The 22,683-nt window shown below is 52.3% G+C and overlaps 1 protein-coding gene across 4 annotated transcripts in view; it reads left to right on the forward strand.

The window, feature by feature from the left end:
* Window positions 1–22,683, forward strand: part of LOC106748469 (paired box protein Pax-6-like) — a 101,960-nt gene that overhangs the window by 46,611 nt on the left and 32,666 nt on the right. For all 4 annotated transcript variants that reach the window (XR_001374758.1, XM_014627000.1, XM_014626999.1 and 1 more), the window contains exons 3-6: window positions 5,501–5,666; window positions 5,918–6,098; window positions 21,170–21,360; window positions 21,679–21,788. Coding sequence is in view for 3 of the 4 variants with exons in the window: in XM_014627000.1 (XP_014482486.1) it covers window positions 5,501–5,666; window positions 5,918–6,098; window positions 21,170–21,360; window positions 21,679–21,788 (648 nt within the window). In the remaining variant the exon portion in view is untranslated. The remainder of the gene's footprint in view (window positions 1–5,500; window positions 5,667–5,917; window positions 6,099–21,169; window positions 21,361–21,678; window positions 21,789–22,683) is intronic.

Consider the following 22,683-nt stretch of genomic DNA (forward strand, 5'->3'; position numbering starts at 1 on the left):
ACCTTCCTCTTTCGAGTTACACACTCAATTTGCTCGGTATCGACGAGTATATTCGCCACCTACCGGGCAATCCTCACGAAATCTCGTTAGCGCGTTAAAGGATGTATGCTTACGCGCGCGGGCCAACGATATCACGAGGCACAGAAAATCGGGTCCTTTGACCTGGAACAAGATTCTACATCTGTCCCGGAGTCGATCTTCCCCCTCCTCGATACAAATCGATGATCGGAGGACGAATCGAGTTGTCAATGGATGGCCATTAATAACGCTAATAACTGTCGAGAACACGTTTTCGAGAAAAAAGGCAGCCGTGTCGGGGAAGCAGGAGAAAAGGGAGGAAAAATGAAGAAGGGAGAAAAGCAGAGGAGTCGCTGCAGGTCAAAGCGCGCGGCAGATTGGCTGCAAACAACGACACAACAAATACTCGAGTCTTCATTGTGCCGCTCCTCGCGCAGGGCAGCGCATCGTGTAGTTCGCGATCTCGATGCCGCGCTATGGGTACGGAAAAGCGGGCCGCACCCCGCGGTAAGGGTCCTCATTTTGAAAACATGTCCGCAACAATGAGGCCATTATGACGATCGGAGCCGGTCGTATTCATGCCGGCGCACTCTGTCTCTCTTCTTCTTCTTTTTCTTCTTCTACTACTACTACTATTACTTCTACTTCCACTTCTCTCGCCGCGTCGTGGTCTCTTCCGCCACTACCTGACGGTCAGTTGTTGTGAAGTGACCCTCGTCATGTCGTCCATGGCGTCTCAATACGCGTCGACGAGCGCGCGAGAGAAGGGGGATCACTCTCTCTCTCTTCTCTATCGTCGAGCGATTTCACCGGCAAAATAGACGCCGTCGTTTACGATGACGCACACACGACTTTCCGCATTGTGCCGAACGCGGCGTTTATAGCGAAACGCGAGAGTAGCCGACCACGATAGACGACGACGACTACTCATCGGAAGGCTTCGCAGGTTAAGGGAAGCCCCGGTCTGTATCGGTCGATCCCATAAATTAGTTCGAGAGAGCGTATCATTGACACCGTGAAGTCCACGGAAGACTTCATCGTGCTTTCCTTACCTATTCTTCGCTCCTCTGCCTCGTCTCGCGGCGTGTATCCACCGCCTATTGAGGGCTCCTTTTCACGCTACAATTGAAACTGTAGAGTGGAAGTCAAATGCCGGCTAAGTGCCGTAAACATGGCGCTTTGAGTTTTGCGTTCACGGAAACACCGTTCATCGAGCTTGAAAGAATCAGTTCTCGCGAAAGGCGAAAGAAAGTTTCGGCCGACAAGTACCAATACCTCGTTATCCTCACGTCGATTTAATTTCATTACAAACGAGTTATCGTTTCGAACGTTACGATCAACGGACCTCCCAAACGAACCTCGAATTGTACGACAAAACGTCACTTGGACGTGACCAAATGGACATTCCATTTCATCGTCCTCTTCGGCGATTATCCTCGGCAGTGGTGAAACACCTTGTCGAAACGCGGGCATCATCCCTCGACGCGCCTTTCTGCGCCCCGAAGTTGAGGAGTCCGAAATCGTTCGGAGGGTGTTCCGCTTCGCTCATTCATCCTCCCGGAAGCGCATCTCCGCGGAGACGATCGCCATCCACGACGACGTTCTCCGGTGAACCCGGCTTTAACCGCCAGCCGTGAACGTTTGTCGTCGCGCTTTGGAGTGCGCGCTGTATCCCGACCGCCGCTTGTTCTCGGCAACTCGGCAACTTGTGCGGAACTCTCGTTACAACGATGCACAATGACCCGCGACAATGGTCGCGGCGAAGCTCCTGGAGATGCGGCTTTTCACGCAGAGCGACATCTAATTGATTCGTATCATCGTCGATGTACAAATCGTTACATTCGAATAGACAGCGAAAACGTCCACATTTCGAACAACTTTAATTACAATGACCGAGAAACGCTAGATGGTACGAAAATTTTGACACGATTCTTCGGTAACTTAAGAAAAGAAAGGGTAGAAAGAGAGGAAAGAATAACGAAGCAACGAACCGTTCGAGAATATCAAGATCGAATCAAAACAGAATCGCGAATACTTTATTCCGATGTGAGAAATGGAAACAGGGGGAGAGCGAGTCTCTCGCGCGCGCAAGAAACCGGGAACCTCCGGCGAGCCTCTGCTCGTCGTAATTGATTACGTCACTACTGCGAGAGGAGGGACCACCGCGAAGAACGGCGGTGGTGCAGGGAAGCAGAGGCGGATATAAGTCGGATAGGGAGAAGGAGAAGGAGGAAGAAGAAGTCGGACGGATGATGAATGTGCTGTCTGAGCCGTCGCGTCAGCGAGGCTCTGTTGCCCGTTTGTAAACGAGCTTCCCATTTTTTCGCGGCTACACACGCGCGCTCTGCCAAAAGAGTATCAAACTGTCGGCACACATCCGAAAACACTTGGCTCATCGATCCTCGATTATCGATCCACCGGCCACTCGCGGATTAAGGGACTCAGAAGATCCTCCAACGGGAAATTGCACTCTAAAAGCAGAATTGTCTAATCTCTATTAGCAAAACTGTCGCAACAACGTCGAGATCTCCGCGATAGTAATCACCGTACACAGGATGCCCCGGGATAATCACATGCGGGAGTTTCCTGGTACAAAGCAAAGCAGCTCTTCGTTTATCAAAATCCCAATAGCGCATCTTTCTATTTTTCAGATCTGACACTTGCGTCATTCGGTGGGTTCGCCTTGGTCACCGCTATCGGAGCGGCATCGTATCTAGGCGTTGATAGGTGAGAAGCTGCTTGCTGAAAAACAGCTGTGTGTGTTGTATTATAATGAGTCGATAGGGCCTCTCTCATCGTCGCCGGCGTAGTACCTGCATTGCGTCACCACGTTCATTAGCGCAGAGAGCGTGCGCGCGCGCGAGTCCTTGATGACATTGTTGTCGCGTGGACTCTGCAACGTGTTAAAATAACGCGATACACATCCCAAGGCCGTCTACGCCCACCTTTTCGCGTCTAACCTACGCGCTAGGCCTACGCGACAATACTACAGGAACGTCGTTTGTTACTTCAACGAGAGGAGAAAAAGAGACGAGCGTCGGCGTCGCGAGTCTCTTTTTAATCAAAACCTTGGCATTTCGTAGCGTAGCGAGCGAAAGCGCGCGGGTCGTGAAAATCATCCCTCTTGAAACGTCCCCATCCGCCAACAATCGTCGCGATTTGTTGCAACTTACACATACGGAGAATCACGGGGTGGTGATTCTCAGAGCGAGACAGCGAGAAGAGATCAAGGGGGACGGCTAATGAAGACCTAATAAACGCGGGGTGCTGCTCGCACCCTTCCGGCCTGATATTTAATACAAACGTTACAATATCAAAACACGTCCTCTCGCACGCCGAATGCCCACTCGAGCGCACCCCTCACGCGCGCGGTTAGTACCGGCTTGCCTTAAAGGTGACGATGGTAGCTCCCTTCGGCTTGTACCCCTAAATACGAACCAACACGCGCGTACCCCAGAATCCGCGCTCGGTCTACGGAGAGGAGGATGAAGAGCCAACTGTAATTCCCCGGTGCTGTCGTGTTCGTGCATAATAGACAGCGGACGATTGCGAGTAAGAGAGAACGAGAGAGAGAGAGAGAGTGGGAACAGAAACTAGCCCTCTAAAGACGCGGCAGTTATTTGCGCGAGTTATTATCGCTCGTTAAGGAGCGGCATTCGAAGCGTTTAACAATTTACTCGCGTTCCCTGTCCGGGACGCGCACCGCCCTTCCTTTTCCATTTGTTTTCTTTAATTCACCACTCCGCTCTGCTTTTTGCCCGCCGATTTGCGCGCCGCGGCGGTATTATCGGAGGATTCCTGCGCGAGCGAGAATCTCCGGCCACTTTCGCCGCGCTTGCGTTCCTTACGCTCGGTTTGTGCGCGGATCTAGTAGGCAACCGGAAAGGCGAAACTCGCGAGAGCGAGAGAGAAAAGGACTGCGGGGAAAATGCGTTGTTTATAAAGAAAATACACCGTTAATTCGTGAATGACGGTGTTACACACTTTTCACGAGCGACGAGCGCAATCGAGGAGCAGTCTTTTTTTTCTCTCTCAGTCCCTCTTTCGAACGTGGAAGGCCCCATCGACAACGGGCGCGTAGACACACGCGAGAAATGGCTCGCGATTCTCGCGCGAGGCCCATTTTCGAAAGTCAATCGACCGTGAGCCCCCTTTTCGTCGATCGCGCGCACGCTCGTAAATCTCCCTTATAACCCTCCGGTTGTGTGTGCGCCAGCCGACGCGCCGAATTAGCGACGACGAGAAATTTTTGACAACCGACGGCGCACTCCTCCTCTCCAACGGACGTCGCTTCTCCTCGCGAGCGAAAGCTCGCGTTTGCAACATATTTTACCTCGCTCGGTGGCGATTTTTTTTTTCGAATCGACGCTTCCGAGCGAATTCGTAGTATCCGATGTTGCCTCGCTGCGTTGTACGTCCGTCCGTTAACAGATTCGGTGGATGGTTTCGCGCGTGAACGAAGAACTCGAATACTTTTCACGATACTGTTGAGTGCAAAATCATGAGGTCAGTCTTTTGTAACACAAAATGAGAGAGAAGAGAAAAAAGTGTGTCATTGTTAGTACATCTTGAATTAGCGAAGGTATTGTTAGGTGGTTGATTTACACACATCACGGAACGTGACACACATTTTTCTGGAGGAATCTGCTAACGCGTCTGGCGCTGGCACGTTCACCTATCTCTCTTCCTCTCTCTTTCCACAAATTCTACCTACCACCCCCTACCCTTCGTCGCAAGAAGACGCCGAGATTTCTACCCTGGAAAAATTAGGGCGTGGCGCGCTCGCCGCTATAGGTGTCAGCTTCGGGTGCAGCTTTTGCGCGCATAGTCGCATCCGTAGTCGCAGGAATATAAAATATCCGCGCTCGAGGAACACGACGGCACTCCGGCCCGGGCATTCCTCTCTCTCTCTCTCTCGCGTGTATGTGCCTGCCTTGCCACCGGCACAATGAGTCGAAGATTATCTACGATGGGATTCGCCGACGTTACGACGCTCGCGACCAACCCCCTGCGCTCGTCCTCCACCTCTCTGTCGCACCCTTCGTCGAGCGCGTGGAGTCGGGGAGGAAAGAAAGGAAGAACGAAGGAAAGAAGAAGCGAAAGAAAGAAAGCAAGCAAGAAAGAACGGACGAACCCGCCGTAGTCCTCTTCTCTCCTCTCGATTTCCAGCATGAGTTTGGGAGAAGGGGGAGGGGGGGGGCGGTCGCGGGGTGAAGCAGGGAAAATACATGATCTATGGCGACAGCGGTATTGTTCGTCGAAACGCGAAGAAGCCTCCGGAGGCGGCGAAGCGTTTGAATTTTTCACACCCCTTGGATGAGCGATCGAAGGACGAGGGGGAGGGAAGGGGAAGGATTATTTGTAACGTGTTATTGGTCCCTCAATTTGTTGCTGCCGGTCCTCGCGACGAGGTGGCCGTCGATAAAAGTGTGCGTGCGTCCTATGTGCCGTATTACACGTGGATTCTCGTGGTCGTTCGCAGGGCACAGCGGGGTAAACCAGCTGGGGGGTGTCTTCGTCGGCGGCCGGCCACTTCCGGACTCGACGCGGCAGAAGATCGTCGAGCTCGCGCACTCGGGCGCGCGACCCTGCGACATCTCCAGGATACTGCAGGTCAGCAACGGCTGCGTCTCGAAGATCCTCGGCAGGTTGGTTGCAGTACTGCTTGCTCCGTGTCGTGTGCACGCGCATTCCTCCGCGAGTCTCACCGTGTATCAAGTAAGCCAAAGTGCGATATTGTACCTCGCGATGAAGGAACCTGCGTGATTTCGCGAAAATCCGAACAGCGCGGATACAATATCGCGGATGGTATGCTTGATAAACACACCGTGGCTTGGCCGCGTCAGATTGACTCGAACGCATTCCTACAGTATTGTACCGCAAAATATTATTGTTGCAGGTACTATGAGACCGGATCCATAAGGCCGAGGGCGATCGGTGGCAGTAAACCGCGCGTAGCCACCGCGGAGGTCGTCAGCAAGATCTCGCTCTACAAGAGCGAGTGTCCGTCGATCTTCGCGTGGGAGATCCGAGATCGTCTGCTGCAGGAGGGTGTGTGCACGAACGACAACATCCCGAGTGTGAGTACCATCTGCATTTCTTTTCTTTCCCGAGACTTCCCTTGATCTCGTTCGAAAATTTCGCTTCGTTAAAAAAAAGAAAGGAGAGAGGACCCCCTCCGTGATTTCGTGATTATCGAAAATAACGCGACGGGATGTTCGCCCCGACCGATTACAGGCGGACATTAAGGGTGGCAGAAGTTCTCGTCGGAAGAATCGACGTCGCGGCGCGGCGGTGGCGACAATGCAAAGCGCGTCGCAAAACAGCCGTAATGGAGCCCGACTTTCGGACTCTCGCGGCAGCGGGGGTGGAGAAGAGAAGGTTGTTGTAAGCGCGCGCAGGCGTGTATTGTCAATGCGGAGGCTTTGTCTACTCACACAAAACAGGACCGCATTTACATAGATAGCGGCGCGGATAGTCGGTACGCAGCGAGGGCAGGAGGGGGATGGAAATCAGTTTTCCGTGGGGTTGGCGGCTGTACAGAGGATGTTTATGCGAGCCGATGGACTCGGGGGCGCAGCGACCAGGACGACGTAAACTCCACCCTCTTGTCGCGCGCTGATGTTGTTAACACGAGGCGGTTAATCGCGCAAACGAATGACGGACGATTTGGCGTTAACTGGTTCCGCCCTGGCGAGTTCCCCCAACACGCGCTCTCTTCCCGTCTCTCTCGCGGTCGTCGCGACGGGGTATCGCGTGCTTCATTAGAGTATCGCGGCTGCGATCATCGTGGTGTCCCGCGGCAAGAAAACGGCGATGTCTTCTTCCGCGACTTCGACCTTCAGCCTTGTGTTACTTGTTAGCTGTTGCATATGAACGTGGTTTGAGATACTCGAATATACTCTTCAGTTTCTCACGTGTCTTCACACGTCGCTCGTGTTTGGATATTTCCGTTGGAAAAAGGAGGAGTCTTAATCGAAGACTGGGTAGGTGCGAGAAGAGATACGCGAAGTCGCAAATGTGACAGAGCGATCCCTGCGGAATCAATTAAGAGATTGCTCGAGGACGACTGACGCGGATCAAAAGGAAATTCCCCGACGTCTCTCTCTCTCTCTCTCTGTTTTTTCTCTTCTCTGACCTGAAGAAGGACCTGTCCTCCTCCTTCTCCGCCCTTCTCGCGGTACGGTGTGTTCGGTGTTCTCGAGCCAGCGGGGTTGGTTGGTTCTACGCCGTTGCCATGGATATTTGCATGCGTCCAATAAACGGTGGCTAAGGGGCTCTCGACTCGCTTAGGGTAAAAAGCAAAAGAGGGTCGCTAAATTCTACCCTCCTTCCTTCCCTCCCTCCCTGCGTGCCCCGCGTCGCTCTGCGCCGCCCTTCTTCGCGTCTCTGCCGCGTCTCCTACTCGTCTTCCCTCGCCAAGGCACCCTCGCGCCTTCGTAATAGCGCCGAGGTGTACGCAGCGCGAGCCACCCTCGCGGAGAGAGTCGCGGAGGCAGGACGAAAAGGATGACGGGAGGATTCTTATCGACGCGGGAGAAAAATGTGTCAAAGACTGTTTCGCTCTTTTACTCGCGAGGAAGAGAGAAGATGGGGTTCACCCGCAACTTCTTTTTCTTTGTGTCTTGCCGCTCTTTCGACGTCCCGGAAATTTTAGTATCCACGTGGGTATCCGTGGGGACCGACCGGGGCGGATTCACTCCGGGGAGTAGTTCGCGTGCATCGCGCGACAATCTCCGACGTAGGTGCGCTTCTCCGTGATCTCGTATTCGAAATGCTGAAAATAACGTAAAGCGTCGAACCGCTGTCCGAATAACACGCGACATCGTGACAATCGGGAAGTTAATAATACGCTTGCACGAGTGATTTGGAACTTTCTCAAGTATGCTTTCGCTTATATCACCGTGCGAAATTCTACTTTCTTTTTCATCCTCCTTGCCATTTTTAACGCTTCGTTTAAACTGCCGTAGCTCTGGGATTTTTCAACAAAATAAAATCTCACGGACGATTTAAATTGCAACGCGGGTCGATGTATTTCGAAGACGTTGTCGCTACGTTGACGCTATTTACGTATTCATGGTAAGGAAATAATTTAACGTGAAATGACAGAGAGAACGCTCGAGCGAGTGTGCTATACGGCTGCGAGTCGTCAAAGGCGCCGCGTGACTTTTAGCATTTTAAGCGGTAACGAGGCGCCGACACAAACAGCGACGTCACAGAATTTCGCGTTTTAACAAATTACAGGAGCTTGCGGACTCGGAGCGCCTCCGGGGGTGTTGGAGGATCAAAGCCGGCGCGTAATCCCGGCCGCCGCGTCTGAGCATCCTGCGAGCGCTTCTGAACTTGTTGTGGGCAAGATTAACGTTTCTTTAATGGCCCGTGTAATATTCCATTACGTACAGTTCGCTCGGGAATTATTGCGCCAGCAAGTCGAGAGGTGCAGCATCGGACGAATCCGAGCCGTTGCAAACGATCAAAAGGAATTCTCGTCTCGCGATTGAAATCTCTCCGATACCTCGCCTCGCCCCTCTCGCAACTCCAAAAATGTATCGTCGTCGCGTCAGGATCAAATCGATATGTCAAGTTATTTGCGAATTATGTCACCCGAAAGATGTGAGTGTGACTCGTGAACATTTCTCAAAGAGATTCATCCCCGTCAATAGATCCGTAGATTTTAATTTTTACTGCGTTCGTGCCGCATAGTTATAGCGATTATCTATTATCGCGTGTATGCTCGTGGGAACGCGCTGAACTTTCGCGAGCGACGGTCAACGATTTTTGAAAATTTCTAATCTAGAATTCGCCTCTCAAGGCGCGCAATGCTCGAAGGTCTCTTTCTTTCGTCCTTCCTTTAATAGGGAGCGAAATAACTCGCGAACGGGATTGATTCGAAAACATTTCTACTCGTCTGCCCTGGTCTGCTTGTACGTGTCCATTCGTGTGCGACGGAGTGTGTGTGTGGTAGACAGTAGAAGAACTCGGTTCGAAGAAAAAGAGAGGAAAAATTGAGAGGAAGTGTGTGTGTGTGTGTGTGTGAGGGAGAGAGAGAATAAAAATGAGTAGAAAAGAGGGAAGGGGAGAGAGGGAGAGAAAGAAAGAGGGGGACGGAGAGAAGAAGGAGGTACGAACGGAACGAAGGAACGTATTCCAGGCGAGCCGTGGTGATTGGGGGAAATTTCATTATTCTCAGACATTACCCCCGTTATTGTAATGCCATCAAATTGGATACGCTTCGTACACCCTGCGGAACGGGCGGAATATCTCGGGGTCCCTTCCTCTTCTTCCTTCTCCGTCCGCTTCGCGAAGAAGACGCTCGAAGAACGATGCTCTGGTCCTGTTGCGACTCCTTTGCTTTGCTCTAACAGCTTTACCTCGGTATGTATTTATACTTCGTCCAATTTGGCTGAACAAAATCGGAGTAGGTATAAGCTTCGTATGTCACGCGCTTCGTCGCGTCGTCGATCTTCCGCCGATGTTTTCATGGAAATATCGGTCGCTCGAGTAAAACTCGCTCGACCGCAGTTTTATCTATTTTCACCGGCGATGTGAGAAACGTCGAGAGCGTGTATCGGTCGGATTAAGGAAAATTACGCGAGAGCAACAGTTTTGCGTGCGAACGGGCGACCGACCATTCGTCCTCTTTCGCGAAGTCGACGCGCGCGGAATTGCCGAATCGAGCCAATGGCTCGACAAACCAGTAAAGCCCGCAGGACGCGGAGACGGATTCGAAATGTCCTGCGGAGCCCCCGCTATCCGTTTCGTCGTGGAATACCGTTTCGGTCCCCGCCGGATTTGAATCTGGCACCCGGCGTGGCGGACGCGTTATTGGTTTACTCGCGCCACTGGCTCCGGGATGCCGACAGCGGCTCTCATTCGTCTGCCAAGGACCAGAAAAATTCAAACGGGCCGTTGGACGGACGTCATTTTTCCCGCTGATATTGCCGCCGAAGGAAGAATTATGTTATCCGGTGTTTCCCTCATCTCGTCAATTTGTAAGACGGTCTGTGTGATGGATACCCCCTTTTGAGAACTCCGCTAAACTAAAGTTTCGTGTTTCCACCGTGTTTCTAAGAATTATGTCAGCAGAAGGGTAAATTCACAATGACAGATTGTCAATGGCATTACGGAGCATGTTAGATTAGACTGGGTTAGGCTGGATCAGCGTGGATTAGACTGGAATACCACGAGATTACACGGTTCATCCGGTTCATCGGAACGTATGTTTTTAAAAGGCCGTAGATATGCTCGTTGTAACAGGAGCGTCACTGCGAAACGAGATTACATTCGTTGATTCGGCCAGCCGGACCGTGCGCGTCCATTCCGAGGGTTGACGTTGACATCTCACCACCATCGAGCCCTCCCCGAGAATCATACCGACGCGGATCTTTCTTACGACGTAAGAAATTGGTATCTCGTTAACTCGTTATTTAGCATCAGCTTGCGACCTAGCTCGCGGCCGAGCTCGTGTGGAAAATGAATTCCCCGTCGCTTGGAAAGCTACAATTTCTGCGTGCTTAAGTAAAATCACCGCGATAGAATGTGCCGCGAGACCGTTTTCGTATTCGCCCCTGTCGCAACGCGATTGTTTTCTTTTTTTCCCCTCCCAACAAATGCCGTTTAAATCGATCATCGATCGACAGTCGCGTTCGCCGAACAAGAGATTTCGGAGAATCCTTTTTTTTTTCGACAAGATCGGTCGTTACGGTAATACAATTCCACCGGAGGAAAAATGCCCGTCACTCTTGCGAATATAACGCGCTTTCTCTCTCTCTCTCTCTCTCTCTCTCTTTCGTCGCTGCGATTTCGATCCGCGGACTTAGAGCGGTTTTTTGGAAGCCGGCCTATTCAATTTATTCGGCGAGTTTTGTGCGAAAGTGCGTCTCGATTACAACATTCGTCATCCGCGGAGAACCCGCTGTCAAGCGAGAGGAGCGCCGCTGTGCGCCGACGAGATTACATTTGTCGAGGTGGCCAGCACCGTCGTTCCGGCTGGTTCCAGGCAGTCCGACCAGGGGGGAGGGGGTTAGGGGGAGGTTGGATGTCAATGCCGCACCACCACCACCACCACCGCCCAACCCTTTTAGTACGCGGAATCGCGCGATATACAGGCCGCCAGCCAGCCAGCCAGCCAGGCCCTCGTTCCCATTCCCTCGGTCCAAGGGTGGAAAATCACGGGTACCACGAGAGAATCGGGATGGGTGAGGAAGAGGACGTAGAGGGTTGGTGAGGAGGGAGGTGGCACGGTTTCCCGAGCGGTGGCCGAGCGTGTCCCTGTAATTAATAGTCACCGACCGCCGACGGGTGGACGGACGGAGAGTCGAGTTTACACGCTGTATCCGCGTGTTGGAGCGAATCGTACGATTGTTTAAGCGAGTGGCCATCTCTGCGACGTCGTCCACCCCTCCGGAGAGACGTGCGAGCCTCCACCTATCCGAAGAACAAAACACCCTTCACTCGACTGTAGTCCGACTCACCACGTCGCAAAGCGAACGTAACGAAGTTTGAAGAATCGATCGCACGCTTCGACATTCGCGGATAATTAAGCAAGGAAGGAAAAACTCAACGAAGAGAACGCGAAATAATGATCGCCGATCGCGCCGGTTTCTCTCTCGAATATCGGACAACGATATTTATCCCTATAGAAAAATTGAATCGTGGTAAATCGCCGTACTGACGGACGTTCTTCGTTCTCTATTTCATTACGACCGCGCATCGCGGTCGCGGAGAGATCCACGGGTGTAGGAAATTAATTCCGCGACGGCACCGACGTCCGTAGCCACCGACGGGTCGGCTGATTAAAAGGAACTCCCTTCGTGCGCGCGCGCTAGAAAAAGACTTTAGCGAGCGGCAAGGATTCGTACCGGCGGGAGAGAAAGCGAGAGGGAACGCGGAAAGGTAGCGAACGGGCAAGGTTCGTGCAAACGCGGGGAGATTGGTGGAACGGGGTGAAAGGGAAAAGAAGGAGTGCCTGAGGAACGAGGGTTCGAGGGGAAGAGAAAGAGGGGGGGAAGAGAGAGAGAGAGAGAGAGAGAGTGGAAGTTAGTGGCGGCTCGGTGAGAAATACATAATGCAGTAGCCGGACGTCTCCGACACCCCCTAACTCACCCTTCTCTGAGGCGAAGAAGAGGGCTGCTGCTCCGCGAGAGAGAGTATGTAGAGACCAGAATGAGGAGGGGTTGGCCGTGGCGGCGGCGGCAGTGGCGGTGTAGGAGGAGGTGGACGGAAGGCTGGGGAGGTTGGTAGCGCGCGAAGGGGTGCATTGATTTACGCGGCCAGGGCAAGGCGAGGGTGTCTCCAAGGCGGACGTGCAGGGGCCAACAATTCACTCGCCTCGGGTTCCAGGAACCATCCATTACTTCGGTTCTTCCACTACCCCCGGGGGCTGTCTCTCCCCCGGCATTGTTGCGGTTACTTACCGCGTCCATCGAGAACGTAGCCATTGTCACGGCGAAGTCGTCGCGTGCTCGCCGGCTAAATGCCGCTCGAGTCCCGCGTGACGTCGCAGCGCGACATCGATTCGCGATCGAATATTAGACATCGAGACGGCGTTGGCGTTCTTCTTACCGAGACTGATCGATGCGATCTTGCTTGCGAAGTAGCGGACGAAGTGACGCGCACTGAAGCGCCTCGTCCGGAGTGCAGCAAAATCTCAGATCAAATTCTAGAGAGTCGAGTCGAGAAGGTCGACAGATTCAAACCTCAATTATTCGCTGATTAACGCCGAGAATATCAGGAGGGTACGCGGCGACTCAGAGAGTTTTCAGCCGCGAGAGACTATGTAACGCTTCCCTGTCTCATTGTAGCTTCATTTCCGTCTCCACTTCGCACGTGCGAATTATTAACGCAAGCGATATCTTTGATCTTTAATTAGCTTGATCTTTCGCCTACTATGGAATGTTGCAATTCGACAAAGTTCAACTTCCCTCCTTCTATCTATCAGCCGCCGATAGAAGAAAGGCTGTTCTATGCAAGCGGCTACGCGATGACGACGACGGACGATCGAAAAATGCGTGTGAGACACGGGACGGGGGNATCCTCGACCGCGTGGAATAACTCTGTCGGAGCAGTTAACGTCATTTTAATCACCGACTGCTCTCGCAACTCTACACCACGTTTCGCGTCGCTGTCCAAGTTCATCCACCATGCACCGGCTGTCCCGTCCGATCAGCCCGATCGGCGATCTTACGGCCGGCGTCGATCTTACTCGACTTCATCGTCCTCATCGTTGTTCCCGCGTTCGAACGAACGTACGCTTGTGTGTACGTGAACTATGCACGGCCGGATGCGGCCGAAGGATATCGACTTTCAACCCGGTCGATTGTCCTCCGCGCGTTCTCTCGCCGGAGTCTATCGGGCACTGAGATCTCCCTCTCTCTCTCTCTCTCTTTCTCTCTTATTCTCGCTCTCTTTTCCCCCGTAGCCGAGTTTCTTTTTTACTTTCCTCTTTTTTTCAAAACTGGTGCGTCTCCCTGCCCGTTACCGGTCGGTCGCCTCCTTTTCCCCGCGGCTCCTTTCGATATCCCCGCGAGCGCTGGATTCCTTCGATCCGTCCTCGTTGTCCTTTTGCTCCGTCTCTTTACACCGCGCTTCTCGAGCGCGACCGACCGGTCGGCCAATCGACCATCCGATCGATCATCCTCCGCTTTGCGTTAATCGTCGAGATCGTCGCAGTTGACAGTTCAGTATCGATTCTTCGTTTGACCGGCGTTGAAACCGCGCGAAATCGGGGACTCCTAATGGCGCGTCTTCTCTCGGAGAAGGCAGCAGGTAATCGCCGCCGTACTGTAGAGAAATCATTCGTTCGTCTCGATTAAACGGACATCATCGGCGTCGCCGGTACGCGTGGCGGGTTCGTTAAACGCTCGCAAAATCGGCCACGTGGCGAACTCCGCGTAGAATTGGAACATCCCCCTGTCATTCGCCTCGGAAACCCGCCACCCGCCATGGATCGCAAGAATTCGAAGGAGCCGCCGGGGGAGGGGATCACAACAGGGTCGCAGGGGGTTGCTGGTAGCGCTTCTTAGTCAGCCGAGAAAGAGAGGAGGCAATAACGGCGCGACGCGTGGCGACCGTCCACGCCACCCCCGTGCTCCATCCGAACCCCCGGCGTGCTGCTAAATACCGAGTGCCCCTCTTGGACGACGACGGCCACCCCTTCGCCACCTCCGAGGTAGCCCTTGTATCGCCGTGACCGAGAGCTACCCCCCGACAACCGTGCCAGATTAAAAGCTGTGATTATACGTGGCATCAGACACCCCCCTCGGTCTCTGCCGATTCTCTTATCCCCGCAACCGTGGACCGACGGTCCGTGCACTTTCCCCACCCCCCTCGTTCCTCCTGTCCTTTTTCCGCCATTGCCGCAGCCGCCGCTGTATTTTGGAATCGCCTCCACGCCACCCCGTTCTTCTCTCTCCCCCTCCGCGGCTCTTTCCGTTTAAATTGCGAATACCTCGCGTTCCTCTCGACTTCTATTTAAATGTAATTTGTATCTTGCCCGCGCGACCATTCGACTCCTCTCCCCTCCGTCCCTCTCGCATACCCCGCTTCCTACCGCTATCTGTGTGTACACGCGACCGCCTCTACATACGCGCGCTTGGTCGATAAGCCTTTTTCCTTGCGTGCGTGCTCTTATAACTTTTATATTATTGCGCAGCTGCAATGGTTTTTGTCGCGTAATCGCTTTTATTGCACAAGTATATGCCGATTGTAATCTCTCTTTCTTTCGCGCACAAAAGACAGTAGAGATACAATTTTTACGTACAAATTATAATTCTTATTATATATTTCTGCTCGATTCCCGTCGCTCCCGTCCCCACCCTGCCTCGCGCTAACCTTTCACCCTCCTCCCCGTCGTCGGAACGATAATGTTCCGCCGCACTGTTGGAATACGATCGACGACGAGGCTAGGGCCGCAGCAAGTTTCTTGGCGGTCCGCGCGATAAATCAAATCGGCTATGATAACTCCTGGAATAATGGCTCGCGAGATAACGATACACCGGGCGGAACCGTCTCCGTCGTCGTCTGGAATTGGCTCGGATACTTTCGCGCCTCGTTCGCACGTTATACTATTCCACCGTGTCTCCAAACTTTTGATTTAGCGGCACTAATGGTAATCGCGTCTCACTCACTGTTATAATGAAAAATTCCAGCCTGATGCGTGTGTTACTTTCTGTCATTGTCGTATTTCTGAATCCCAAAATTTGCGTCTGCGCTTCTTCTTCCTCCTCTCGAGGAGAATTTCCACCGGGAAATTTTTTTCGAACGATTCATTATGTAACACACCGGATAGCGATAAATGAGTAAGACGTAACAAGAAAAATGACGGTCTTAGAGAGCTCACGTAATATATATTCACGTTCGCAGTATTCGCGAATCGAAGGGACGCGCGCCGATCTGTGTTATTCACCCCCGAAGGTACGACATGAATATTTCGAGTTATCAGATCGTATTAACGGAGACCCCGCTAACGTGGCTGTCACACACTCGCATGATAGAGACGTCACCCGTGCGATCGACTCACAGTTTTTTTTTTCCGTCAGCGATCTCTGATCCCGACGGAGAATTTCCCACGCGCGGCGAGACGTCGCCATTTGCGAAGGGTGCGGAATTTACACCCGAAATCTCCGTGCCGTAGCGGCGCGTGGCCTAGCCTGTTAATGCATTTTTTTCCGGATCCCCGAATCGGTCACGATCGTAATTGGGAATAATTGGCGCGAAATTGCGTGTTTCTCCTCGGCAAACGCAAGTGGAGTCGGGAAATCCCCGTCGGAGGGCTGTATCGGTTTGCGTTTGATGCGCAACTTCGTGCTTGCTTCCGGCCGAAACGATTGTTCGCAGAAGTGAGCAGGTTGCCTTCGGATTCACAAAAGCTTTGTTAAAAATCGTGGTCACACACGAAGAGAACGAGCCCCGTCCACGCGTCACGCACACCGTCATTATTTCGACAGAGGAATCTCGCAAACGGTGATTTGGCGGCGAGGTCGCGCGTCCACCTCCGTTCCCTCGATCGAACCGGAGGGGTAGCTTAATGACAGGTTGTGTGGCATTTTGCTCACTTTCGACTGGCGCGTATGTTACATGCGTGCGATACACGAGATGTCGCCAGCACGTGCCGAAGTGTTCACGCGTCCCCGCAGCTCTCGTTTCAAATACCAAACGCGCATATACGTACGCACGCGCGCGTGCAAGAGCAGGGAGGAAACGCGGAGATACAACGCACGAACAATGCGAGTCCCCGACGATTGTAGATTTCACAGCATCGGTCCGCGCTTCGCTCTCTCAAAGTCGATTAATAGCGGCTGTAATTGTGTCCCGATGATCTGCTTCTTAAAATCGCATCCTGTCGATTCGATGCGTCGAGTATCATTCTCAGTCGTTTCATTACGATTTATCATTTCTCACGTTCTTCTGGAAAAGTGGCCATTTTTCGTTTCCATGCGAGAAAGCAGTCACACACCCCTCGTGAACGCATTTAACGCTAACGCTCGCTCGCAACTGCGTTTATATCGCCTCCGAGAACAGCGTGCGCGCGACCTTTGAATAAGTTTTATGAAGTGCTGCTGATTACGCGTGTCGAATCGGCCTAGCCATTATCTCCAGGATGTTTTCGCGATAATAAAGCTGTGCTGTATGGCGCTCGTTCGGGAGAACCCCAGGATAACGGAAGTAGTCTGAATGGAGAGGAGCAGAGAAAGTCGAGGCACCCCTGTGCTCTTCCGCTCGCTTCACGGTTAACACCCTCGACTCATACATACATATGAACGAGCCGGGGCAGGAAATACGCGACTACCGCGAATAAGCACTCGTAAAAATTGCAGCCGCGCGCGCGCGTTAAGAGATAATATACACGCTATTACGCGGGGGGTTGCGCGCCATTCGTAATATCTCACAGCGTTCTTCCGCGATGAATTAAAAATTCTCTAGCGAGCGGCACCGAAATCGGAACTCGTGAATCTCAACGAAACAATCGGTCGGAAATGGCCGACCATGAGCCCGGTAATTTTTCCAAACTGCGAGAGGGCGGCGCGCCGACAACGTGACTGAAATCGTTAACTCTGACGAGAGCTGTGACGGAAACTTTATTTTTGTCGACCGAGTTAAGTGAATTACTTTAAACGTTGTGATTGTGGCAACCAGAACTTGGTTGAGAAGGCCGTACAAAGCAGCAATGTTAGAAAACAAAGGTCACTACCCTCGTAAACAGAAGGATACCGGCATTGCCGATGTTGGACTGACTGCTCGCCGTCCGATCATCGAAGTGAATCGAGAGCGACTGTGTATTAAGGTGGACGGGGGGTGGTGGCCGGCCCGAAAAAACGTAGGGAGCATAATAAAACAGCTCTGCCTCCCTCTTTTGTCGGAAAGCGAAGTTTGCCCGGGAAATACCGCGATGTCGTGAAAGATTTCCTGTCGTGGATAACTATCGCATAGCTGCCACGTGAGAGCAATATTATGACGTCTCTATCCAGCACCCTCTTTAAGTGTTCGGCCACCCTCGAGCTCTTCACGCTTCATGCTAATTTCATCGATCCGATGCCCCAGCTTCTTCCTCTCTCTCTCTCTCTCTGTCGCGCCCGCCGTGTTTTAAGCCCTCGCCGCGTGTCCGCCTTTGTGCGCGCGCCGCACGGATAAAGGATAATATCTACGCTCCTTTTATGCTGTTCTCGTATCGCATCGCACGACGTGCAACCGTGCAAAAATGTGTCGAGGAGCCCCATTGTCGACGACGAGCTAATAAAACGCGCGACGGAGTCCTCATTCCGCGTTATTCCGCCGATCCTTTCCATGCGGAACTTCGGCGTTTCGGAGTAACGCCTAGTGCAATTCTCGATCTTTCTTCTCGCGTTTTCCTTAAAATCTGAAAAACGATCCCCCCTCCCCCCCTTGCTGGAGCAATTCTCTTCGGGAAAGAAGCTATCGACCCGCCGGCTCTTCCGTTAAGAGCAAGCCAACCCCGAAGGCAAACAAACTGTCATTAAAATTTAATGCGGAGGAACGCACGGCCGGCTTGTATAGGTATATGGCTTTCATTCTTTCTCTCCGCCTCGGTGAGATCGAGCGAAGGAGGAAGTGTCTCCTCGGTACGGTGTAGCTCCTGGTCGTTTCGCAAGTGGCTGCCTCGCAGGCCACAAAAGCGCGGGGCCCATTGTGGTATCGATTTCCAGGGCGCAACGATCTCCGGTTATAGAATAATGACGGGGGTGACACACACGTCGTAAATAGATCTCGCGCAACGGTTTTGTAGCGACGAGCAGCGATATTTGCGGTCGACGTCAATCAAAAAACGGTCAAACAGCCGTCGGACACTCGATGTCACGCGAGGCGCCGATTGTCCTTTGACAGGCAGCCGTCGCCCGTGTCCGGGTTCCGGCTTTGTCGCCAAGTGCCGTCTTTGTGCGCGACAACGACTTTTCATTGTGGAATCGGCTTTGACATCGGCCAACTTCACAAGCGCAGCCCGATAGAATCAAGCCCGAGGAGGTGCCGCTCCGTCTAATCGAGAAGAGCGCTGATTTCCCGCCGCATTCCGATGGATTCCGCGTAGTAGTCGAAGTAGGTACGACCCTGATGACGACGTCGTCGAGCGCACTCGCGAATACAACCCCCCTCTTTTGATCGTGAGATGAATTTTCAGACCAAAAGTGCCAGAAATCAACCGTGGATTGCCGACGGTACTCCAAGGAGATAAAAGCTTGACGATCGAGTAGACCTCGAGGAGATTTCCGAAATTTCGCCTTCTTTTCGAGACGATGATCCATCCGACCTAAACGCTTTCCAACTCTCATCTTCGTCGTCCGTCGCCGTTCGATCTACTTCGAATTCTCCCCATCTCTGCGCGTCGCGGAGCTTCGTTAATTCACTGACGAAACGTCGGGCGGTTTGAATCTTCGGAGGCACGACGAGAAGCGGCATGTTTTGGACATCGGTGGATGTCGAGGACAAGGCGAGGGGAGAGTGCCGGTGACGTCTCTTTCGCATCAGCGGCGGAGACACGACGAGATCGTGCGACTGTGGTGGTGATGGTGGTGGTCTCTTCGTGGGCGCCGAGGGGGATGACGCTCCGCTACGGTGGTGGGTCCGAGATGTCAGCCCGTTTCAACGCCGTGGTACCCTGACACCGGGTCTAACAAACCCCGGGGAACGAGTATCTCCTATGACCGATCCAGCATCCCGTCGTCAACCGATTTCTCGCGTGTCTCTCTCCTTCTGTCTCTCGATACGTAGCGCGTGATAATATATAACCGCGACGAATTTCTTTGTGCGAAATATCCCTCCAATTTGAATATAATGACGAGGACTTTACCGACTGACTTAGACTCGAGGTGGCGTTAACAAGAAAATCGTAAGACCGACTCTCCAAATTCCAAGTTAGAGAATTTTGTCATTAGAATTACGATCGAGAATAAACACTTTGCGTGACAATCGACTCAGCTCGTGCAATGAACGTGGCTTTCAAATAGATAGAATATATTTCGTATCGGCCACATCCACTTCTCGGTCAGGCGGGTTTAGTATCGAAGACGATTTCACGAACTCATTTGGTTCTCGATGTTCTTAACGACGGGGTGAGGTCGAATTTCTTCGACTCGACGTTTTACTGCGCCCTTAAAATGACGTTCGCTCGCTACGTCGTGCGTGGGATAATGCAAGGGAATGCGAGGGAATAAATTGCAGAACTATCGGCAGCAGGAGGAGGACGTATCGCTTGAGTTTCGTGAGAATTCTTTTACGGCACCGCCGGGATTTATACGAGCTGTAAGTGACAGAAGCAACGAAGGCAGCCCGCAGAAGAAGACAAATAAAGGATACGAAAATAAAAAGAGCGACCTCCGTCTCGGGAAACTCGTAAATTCTTCTTCGCGCCCGTCTAGATATTTCATCGCATTCGCGATTCGCGCGCGTTGTACGCGTCGCGCGCAAAATAGCCGAATCGTTCGCGTATCACGTCACGCGCAGAAATCTCAACTTTTAATTTTGCTCTTACCTCCCCCCCCCCCCNAATACAAAATTATCAATGAGGACAAGAACTAAGTAACTCGTCGGTAACGGAAAAATAGATAGAAATATGTAAAAGGAGATTAGCATGAAATTAGGAAGTAGGTTGAAGGATGTTTCTCGTTGGTCACTTTCCGCTTAATTGTTAGGCAAACGTGTACGACACGTGTTCACCTACGCTTTCTGAGAAAGCTGAGCTAAAATCCTGATATTCCAACAGTATCGTCGTGGTGTTATCGGCGCGCTTCGGTTGCAACTTAAGAGTTATAACAGCGGATTTCGGATTGCAAGCGTAGAACGAGAGAGAGAGAGAGAGAGCGTTAATCCGCACGTCGCGAACACGACGCGAAAGCGCGAGTGCGTACTTACGTCGGCAGAAGCCAAGTCCCCTTGGAGTAGCGCGGAGACGGATATAATTGAAGGCGGAGGTAATTAACTCCCTCGTGTAGCGGGCGCGCACCGTCGCGCCGAGCCGCGCTGGCAGCCGCTCACCGCATCGTTTTAATTACCGCTCTCGTCGCATTTCATCGGGCAGAAGCGCCCCGCGCCTTCCTCACCCTCTATTTCTCGGAGAATCTTCATCGCTCCCACTCATCGCGCACACTTCGTATTTATAATAAATCCGATACCGCCGGGAGAGGGAGAGAAAGAGAGCTATTCGGCTCGAGATCTTCCGGGAAGGATGCGAGAAAGAAAGTATTTCGACGGTGGTTGAGGTGTGATTAGACGAGTTGAACGTAGATCTTTCATAGAATTACGAAGGAGCGTCGAGACGCAAAATTCAATACGTTATCTCATTAATGGCAGATCAAACGAGCTTCATTTTACCTCATAATAGAATCTCCATTCGAGAGTCGGGGATGATTCATAATTTCCTAAGCAATCCTTTTCTTCAGATGTACATCGTGGTCTCGGCCAGTGACTGACTCTTGGTAATAAATTAAAGCGGCAATAGTAATCAACAAGTTCACCGTTGATGAATATTTTATATTTTTGATGCGAAAAGAATCGTCTTCGCGTACGTCCTTCCCGCGTATCGCATTCGGAACTTACTCATCATTAAAGGATTAAAACGCGCAAGATGGCGCGTTCTTGCGTAATTGCAGCGATAACCAACGAGTCTTGCTTATCGGCGCCGAACGCGTTTGGGTTGCAGGTGTCTTCGATCAACAGGGTACTGAGGAATCTGGCCGCGCAGAAGGAACAGAGGCAACAGCAGCAACAGCAGCAACAAGGGGTGGGCGCTGTGGGGGTTGGCGTCGGTGCCGGCAGTCCGGCGGAGAGCGTTTACGATAAACTCAGGCTACTAAACGGGCAGACCACCGGCTGGCCGCGTCCCAATCCTTGGTAAGCGCTAAAATTCATTCATCGGCAAATGCGCTATTACGGCAGTAAGAACACACATTGTTTGCGAAATATGTAGTCTGCTCGGAAGAGGCAGATACTTCACAGTCCTCTCTCGAAGCGAACTCTTGAGATTCTTCGTGCGTGTATATTTCTGTTGGTAAAAGAAAAAAAAGAAAACTTCCGTCTTCGAAATTTTTTGTTTACCTCGCCGTTTTCCTCTTTGTGGAGCCGAATAAATTCCGTTAAAAATTAGCATTAATCGTATTTCGTCTTACGCGACGGAATTCGGTCTAAAAAAGCGATCGTTATACACTTCAGGTATCCGTCGAGCGCGGGTAGCCCGTTTTCGTCGATACAGTCCAGTTTGAGTCCGAGCCATTGTTCGTCCCTGCCGCCGGATCCAGCGGACATACTCCATGCGAAGAAAGGTAAGTCCGTTTGAGAGAATACTTTTCAATAGTTATCGCGACGGAACACCGCTGTTAGATAAGAAGATACACGAGACTCGTGCGTTGAACTGAATCGCAAGAGATTGCGGAGTTAGAGCAGCGTTAGAGCGTTTCACTTCGCGCTTTTGTACACACGACGAAAGCCTTCGACAATTGTTGGCGCACGATATTCCGGCGTTCTCTCCCTCTCTCTCTCTCTCTCCCTCTTTGTCGGAGCGTTAGCGCGAAACGCAAATACGTGTGTGGCGGAGTGGCCACAGGCAGCGGCAGGGGGCACGTTTTAATTAATTAATCTGTCGGCCCAAACGATACTAATATCAATGTAATTCCGTCGGTGGGTCCCGCGGTTTGCCGCATGCGTGTGTGAAACGCTTTTCCGGTAATAATTTTCCGGTAACGTTTAAGCGCGCGGCCTTCGAAACACGGAGGAACAGAGAAATGCGCTGTGGAACGGAGCGAACGACAGAGAGGGAGAGAGAGAGAGAGAGAGAGAGAGAGAGACAGAGAAGGGCAACGAGCGCGGCTAGGGGATGGAAGCGAGAGGGTTGTGCAGAAACGTGGTTGCAGTCGGCCGACCAACCCATGCGAAACTACTCCGCCACCGACGGCGTATCCCCCCCCTGCTTACCCTCGCGTTCTCTTTGGCGGCACATCAAACGCGCGATTTCTTTCCCCGCGTTTTCCCGCCGACACCGCGCCGCGTCGCGACGTTCCGTGTGACGCGGGGTGCGTCAGACGCAGCGAGAAACAATCCCTTCTGACTTTTTTTTATTTAAAACGCGCCTTTCTCGCCCCGCGAATCTGCTTCCTGTGCCGGTCGCGAAAAGGAGATCCACGATTGTCCGCGGTTTCACACACGGATGGATTTGCATGA

The sequence above is a fragment of the Dinoponera quadriceps genome, unplaced genomic scaffold (genome assembly GCF_001313825.1).
Source record: "Dinoponera quadriceps isolate SergipeBrazil2010 unplaced genomic scaffold, ASM131382v1 scaffold2183, whole genome shotgun sequence".
Taxonomy (NCBI): Eukaryota; Metazoa; Arthropoda; class Insecta; order Hymenoptera; family Formicidae; genus Dinoponera; species Dinoponera quadriceps.